General features: G+C 37.2%; 1 protein-coding gene across 1 annotated transcript; it reads right to left on the reverse strand.

Moving 5' to 3' along the window:
- Positions 1-3217: 3217 nt before the first annotated feature.
- LOC121423217 lies at positions 3218-6993 on the reverse strand. Its single transcript, XM_041618538.1, has 5 exons — positions 6813-6993; positions 5928-6124; positions 5332-5542; positions 4707-4840; positions 3218-4215 (listed from the first exon to the last, which is right to left on the reverse strand). The coding sequence occupies exons 1-5, from the start codon at positions 6991-6993 to the stop codon at positions 3982-3984; spliced, it is 957 nt and encodes a 318-aa protein (XP_041474472.1). The 3' UTR covers positions 3218-3981.
- Between the last annotated feature and the right edge of the window lie 352 nt (positions 6994-7345).

Here is a 7345-nt window from a genome sequence, read left to right on the forward strand (position 1 = left end):
GTGTTTGAATCCCACCGTAGTCTAGCGTTCTTTGGCAAGGCGTTGATACCAAGAAGACAATACATCTACTACCTAAACAATTTTGTCATTTCTGGCTTTCCATAGTGGGATTTATTGAAATTATCTGTTCAAAATATGTCCAGTCAACTCAATGAAAAGAGAGATAGAACTTGATTTATAACAATGCGCGGAGTAACTGCTCAATGGGTTTATAGTTGGATATGAAAGACCCCCTCTTGACAGTTTACCCCTCTCCTTTGAGTTACCCCCTCTTCTTTCAGTTACCCCCTCTTCCTATTATCCCTCCTCTTTCTATTACCCCTCTCAATTCTGTTGTTATTCCTTCTTGATTGACCTCATCAGTTTATCATGCAATCCAATCTTCTTTCAATAATTGCTCTTTAATTTGAGTGGCAGATGGTTGGTAAATGGGTGATGACCGCCACTTTGTAGACCCATGAAAATAGGAAATTACCCCTAAAAAATTTTCGCAGCAAATTTCTTCCCCGTCTTTCACTGAAGCAGATGTGTTAGGGAGTCGGATTTGAGGTTTAACCTCTGTTTGGCCCATCTGCATTATCCAATTTCAGACTTTCCCCAATTTCGTACCTTTCACTAAACTCGCTGTCTATGAACATGGTACCTTCTATAATTATTGCTCATTTTAAGGTAGATGTGTGGATATGAAGGGAAGTGTGGAAAGAAAGATAAATTTCTTTGGTTTGTTCAGTTCTTTTGGTAAAATGATTAATTCTAATGCAGATAAAAGTATATCGAGTCATAAATTGGGCAACATATTTGTGAATCTGTTTGCCTTTGGTGCTTCTAGTTCAATACTGCTCGTACACTTTGATTTGTTTTTGATTGAAAACAAATCTTAAATTCCTATTCATAAACTTCATGCATGTAGGTCAGATGAAATTGGTTGTTTTCAATCCACACCATGAGAATGAATAGTACAATACGCCTGGTTAGATTTTGTTAAAGATACTGACAATTAACTTGAATAAAATACTTTTTAGTAAAATCAGAATGTTGTTGACAGTATATGTAAATATCTCTTGTACAAAGAGAGGACTCGTTAAGGATCTGTATTTTTAAGTATTTCACCTTTACAAGTGTAGACTTGCATATTTTGGGATAGACGCCCTCTTTTGGATGAATCCTTATAATTTTTTAGGGTTCATTTAAAAAGGTGAGAGCAACATCTTACATTTTGAATCCCAATCATCTGGTTATTTCCTAGACCTATTTTTCCCTTGAATGTGTTTTCTCACATCTTTTAGAACATCTTCCTCTAACATATAAACAATATGACTCTGAGAACAGATTTGAAAAATATTATTGTGGAAAATTATGGACAAGTAGTGGAAAAACAATTCCGAGGGCATCTGCACCTGCGAATCAGCGGGATAATTTGTAAATAGCGCGCTATTTTGCAAATTATCCTAAGTTGACTTGGGATTGCAATTTCGAGATTAATCCAGCGAACTATGAGTGAGTCTCCATTACAAATAATCTGGAGGTTGTTTTAATTTGGTGGATCAGAAATTATTTGAAAACTCGGGCTGGTGCAGATGGACCTCCAGAGAACAGCTTAATAGGAACAGAATGCCTCCCCCCCTGAAAACTCCCACATCCCCCAGAAAATTTGCCAACCCTCCTTTGTGGAAATTTTCATGGAACCAATTATCAAAGGCTATCACAGGATTTGATGTACAGTGTACTGAGAAATGATTGATTTCAAACTATGGATGCAAGGTTTAATTATTATCATCATTTATTTGGCAATTTCATAGAAAAATACATTGATGTAATAATGTTGCGAGATATAACAATTCGACATGAATAAAAAAGTGATTCCTAGAGTGCAAAACATGGCTGTCATGGACGGAGTTAGCTAACTTTTCTTTGTGGCTCTCATACCCTGTCAAGTTTTGCACCATGACAATTTTATCAAACATTCGTCTGACTCAAATTGGAAAGGTAAAGAGTGAAGAGTTCAAAACAGAGAGTGTGCACATTTAAATGATTTTTACTATTTGTTGACTATGAAAATCAAAAAGGCTTCATCAACTTATAAAGCCAAAAAGAAGACAAGGGATAATTGAAAAAGGAAATTTACTAAAACAATAACATCCTTCTTAATTATTTTCTTCTTAGGAGAATTGCTTCTGTGTGATAATTGGACATGACTTGATAGACAGACAGTTTTTTCTACTTGCATAGTCACTGAATGGCATCATTATCAGCATGCATTTTCTCTGATTTCAAAGTGAATTGTAGTCAATAACAACAAAAATAATAAAAAATAAAGAAGTGTTTATGATTAGCCTCTGTGACCATGTGAATTACTCACTGAGAATTGAGAGGAAATATCAACAAGCCCAAAACACTGACCACATGAGTAATCCTTCCTCTCTCTTAATTTTTTTCAGAAACTGGTGTAAAGTAGGAAACATCTTTCACCTTGACGCAATAAACCATGGGTCACTATTTGAGATACATATTTTGGATATGACTGAATGAAATTGTATTGCTTTAGAATATATACACAATTATGCATAACACATGTCTGAACTTGAGCAAGTTAATTACACTTTCCACATTCATTACAGAATGGTATAATTCTATGTCTCTCAAAAGTTTGTTTGATTTAGGACTCATGCACATTGAGGGTAGGTTCAATATCGTTGGCTACCAGTGTGATATCTGAGGAATACATAAACAGATCTATGAAATCTGGAGAAACGCAATCAAATTTTAGCAGTAGACTTTAAAGAGGATTGATTGCTTAAAGGTAAAAAGGGCAAATGACTTACACAAAGTCAGTTAAGCCAAGTGTCGCCGTCATCATGAAGAGTCTTTTATAGACTTTATACTAACTAGTAGAGTTGCTAAAACTCAAGTTCAAAACTTAATGTATCGTCTTTATATCCGAACCCAAAGTTTAACAGTAGTCAATCCCTTGATATCACTTAGAAGTACAAGGTATCGCGTGACAATGGACAATAAGAAATTATGGCATTTTTGTTATGTCAGGAAGATGAATGATCAGAAATAGCTGATTTGATCATATATATTTCCTTTTTTGATGATTATTTTAATATATTCCCGGTTTGATGAATCTTAGAATGACCATTTGGACCCATAGGCATTGAAAGATACTGATCAGTTTACTGGCCATCTGCATGTATGTGACATCGTAGTTGAAGCATACACCGTTAAATGACCATTGCATGCAAAGAAATTGTTTAGTCATCACCATCTCTGGTTATCATCAAGAAGGGATTTTCCTGACCACTACACATGAAACTTATGAACGGTAAGCTTTATGCATCAGTTCAAAGATGGTTTAGATGGAGAGGGGCAATGGGAAGCATTAAATTAAACTCCACCATATGGTACACCATGTACATGGAGTAACATTTTAACCTCAGTAGTCAGAGAAACTGAGGGGAATTTAGAGAAAGGAAAAGGGTTGGATATGGTCATTTTATGGTTTCTTCCGAGAGAGTCCTTCCGCCATCAATGGAGCCAATTATAGAACAGGTTTTGTGAGGTGAAATCTGTTTTTGAACTGTTTTACCCTTCATAGATAGCCAAGTTCAAGTGACTGAACAGCACTGGTACACTGTCAAGGACCTACATTTGTTCTCAGGATAAGAGATGATCCCCCCCCCCCAGGAACGGTCATTTCACAGATTGTTTAATTAATAAATTGTTTTGTCTTAGTACGGCTAACTCTGGTAACATAAATGTATTGTTATCCCCTAGTTACATTTGGAATTTAAACATAGTAAACAATAGGAAACAACAAACCACATCAATCAGTAATTTAGAACAAACACAAAGCATACTATTACATATTCAATGTATTTTTTGCTATTTTTGATGCCCCTCTTGTACATGTAATTGTAGTTCCTATGCTTTCACACACTATTTTCCCCTCCCACTCCCCGTTTTCCAATCCTCAGAAGTTCATCCATGCCTGATTACCCACAATGCCCCTTTCGCAGCGTCTGATAAGTTAGTGTCTGTAGACTGACTGAGTGATTCCAGCGCCCTCATGCAGTCTACGTCTTCCTGTAACCTTTGACGCAGGGCAGCAGACAAAGCTAGTGCCCTGATGGTGTCGGCTGCAGCCTGTTGAGAGTGTGCGTTGTCGAACTTGAGCATCTCCACCAGAAGGGGGAGTCCTCCTCCTTCAATGATCTGAAAAGTAATCAAGTGATTTTGATCAAAATACAGTGATATATAAGCAGATTATGGTCTCTGTGGACAGGTGGTCATCAAAGCAGGTTTGACTGTATGAATATAAGTTTGAGTAATTTATGCACAACAGGAAACTCTTTCGTCAACCGCATCAATAATGATAAACATATCTAGTATGGTACTGTACCAAAGTACTGATATCATTGGATAACAAATCTCACGGTTTGAGTTCAAGCTCTACTGCAGTACAAGTATTTTCTTCCTGTTTATGCTATGTTACCAACTTTGAACTGATTGACTTTTTTATTATTTAGAAGTAATGGTATCAAGGAATACAAATTATCTTAAGAATAGAATGCCATAAAACAAAACTCTCTCCAAAGTCAAAACCGCCCATTGGTATGTCACTGGTAATAACTTAATATTTTTGTTATTCTGGGGTTGGTTTGGCTGGTGTGAGTGGCATAAGACAGCAGTCCTGTCCAGTGTACCTTGAATTTGTTGCCATCGTGTACAGCCAGTCGTCCAAGGGCTAGAGCTATCTCTCTATCACACAGACCTCTGTATCTCCTGTCTGGACTCCTGATGGCATCCTTGAGAATCCTTACCAGGTATTCTGTTGTGTCTGTTGAGAAACCATGACATGATAGATCTTGGTCTTAGAATGACCGTGTCTGAGACTGCATGTAGTCGAGTTTGCTTCAGATCTACTCTTGAAATATTCCATTTCACTGAAATATGTGTTTTCACTTGACTTGTAGTGAGTAATTGCATCAGAATATTATATTTTACTTTGAGGATTTCAGTTGGTTTTCTAACTATGAAATGCTTGATGGTTTTTATGGCACTATCATTGCACTGCTAATCAATCAGCTGTATTGTCAAAGAAGTGCTCACGTAAGTTCCATTGGAACATTGGAATTGTCAGGCATAACGCAACTACAAAATAAGGTATGGATTGTCAAACACCTTGACAAGATACACTATGAACGTGTAGATTGCTTATGTTCAATACGGTCTTTAATCAATTGTACCATTTAAGTACTATGTAGCTCATTCTAGAAGCTTTTATCGTGCAAATGATGGCAAGTTTTATGAAACAGTACCCAAACTCACCTGTTCCTTGTTGAGCCAAGGTAGCTTCCTGCCCCTCTTCTGCGATGTATGAAAGTGTAATCATGCAGATGGATTTGAGAAAAGGGTCCCCAGTTAGGTACGGCTGCATTTTCTCAGCCACCCCCTCTTGCCTGAAGATCACTCGGTTGTTGGGTGCGGTCGACAGGTTACAGAGGATGCTCAGTGAAATCCGAACCAGATCCTGTACATCCTGAACAAATGAGTGGGAATAAAAGAAGAAATTCTACTGGTAGTTCTAAAATCTTTCACATCCTCCAGGTAAAGCATTATGGATAAATATTAAAACTTGCAAATGCCAGGACTTTTGCTAGAGAAAGGTGGTGGAGGTGGCTTCCTTAGGTGCACACCTCAACTTCCTTTCTGCCCTTGAATTCTATTCAGTGGTTCTAATTTTAAAGCAGTTTTCCATAAACATGCCTTGCCTTTATGAGGGATTACTGTGGATGCCGGCAGATGTATGTAGTTTAAGTTGTACAAAGTTCGGCAAGTAATATCCTGATATTGGATTGTACAACTTTGGCAATATTATCGTTTGCAGACATGTATGTTTCTGAGAAAACCACTCCTTTGATTACCTTCAGGTGCATTTTCTCTGCATATTTCACAATATTGTTGGCACATAGCTTCACCATGCCCTGCAGTCCAAGCTGTACAGACAGTGGTAGGCTGGCCTCACTCATGTTGCATAGACAGTTGTAGATGATGAAAGCCGTCTCCCAGGCACCAAAGAGACCATCCTCATCAAACTTCTTTAGAATGGAAACAAGGATCTCTGGATGTAGAAGAATGGGATATTGGGATGAGGGAAGGTTTACATGTATGTTCAGTTGGTCTACCAGCAGTTGGTCTAGTTCTCAGGCAGTCTGATATCACATGGGCTATAAACACCATTTGGTCTATTAGCAGTTAGGTGTTATTGCCATTTAGTCCACACTTAACTTCTTATACCCAATTAGCAGGAATCATATTTATTGTAATGACTAGATCATCCAATTTCTGCTTCATCTTCTAATGATTGTCAAATGAAAATGTTGTTTGTAACATTTCATCTTACCATATAAAGTTTAGAGTAAATGGTATTAGACCAAGTGGATATAAAAATAGGTACAGTCAAAGTAAATATTAGACAAAGTGCTAAATTGGTGAAATGGCAATCATATCAAGTGGTTAATAGACTGAAGAACAAGGATAAGGTATACAAAGACCATTAATAAATATTCCAGAGGGAAGGGAATGTGAGCAAAATTGACCGGGGGGGGGGGGGGTAGTATTTTCTGTCCTTCTATATGCTATGAAAAGTTGAGATTTATTTTGTAGAGTATGTATTTCTACTGTATTAAATTGTTGTTCAAAGTACAGCAAGATTGTTCAGTATTATTTTTACATACATGTAACTTGCAAGTTCAATATCTTGGTGTATCACAAGGCATTTTCAAAGTATAAAAGTAAAAATCTATTACCTGATCCACCACAATCACAGAAAAACTGTGTGAATTCCGCCTTGTCTTGACATTTCCAGAATGCTTTATCTATCTCCTCGCAGATCAGAGCAACTTTGGGAGTTGCCCAAGAATCACCTGCTCTCAGCTCTTGCTTTAGCTTCTCCAGAAGATCCGTTGTATTGTTTTGAGTGGATGCCATCTTGATCGTCAAGTTTGTGAATGATCCTCGCCTAATAATGACTAGGGAATGACTTTCTAATGTATTGTTTAGATTCTTGAACTGGTACTAATGATAATTTGTATTGTTGTGTTTTGTATATTTATATAGGCTTTGTGTTAGTGACATCATATGATCCAGACCTATCCTGAACGTCATGCATTACATAGTCCAGTGATAAGAGATCTATTTCCTGATCCTGCATCATTGAACTACAAAGTCACTGTCAGAATAGATCCGCTTTAAGATATATAGCGGAATACAGAGACAATCAACAGGAAGGGTGATAGTTGTTTATTACTTTAGATCCATCCCTCTCTGCATTGTATTATTA

Source organism: Lytechinus variegatus, chromosome 10 (assembly GCF_018143015.1).
Source record: "Lytechinus variegatus isolate NC3 chromosome 10, Lvar_3.0, whole genome shotgun sequence".
Classification (NCBI taxonomy): Eukaryota; Metazoa; Echinodermata; class Echinoidea; order Temnopleuroida; family Toxopneustidae; genus Lytechinus; species Lytechinus variegatus.

Coding starts and splice junctions, on each gene's coding strand:
- LOC121423217 (XM_041618538.1), bottom strand. CDS start 6,993: ATGGCATCCACTCAAAACAATACAACGGATCTTCTGGAGAAGCTAAAG. Junction 5,543..5,927: donor CAGAGAAAATGCACCTGAAG/GTAATCAAAGGA, acceptor TCATTTGTTCAG/GATGTACAGGATCTGGTTCG. Junction 4,841..5,331: donor CTTGGCTCAACAAGGAACAG/GTGAGTTTGGGT, acceptor GTTTCTCAACAG/ACACAACAGAATACCTGGTA.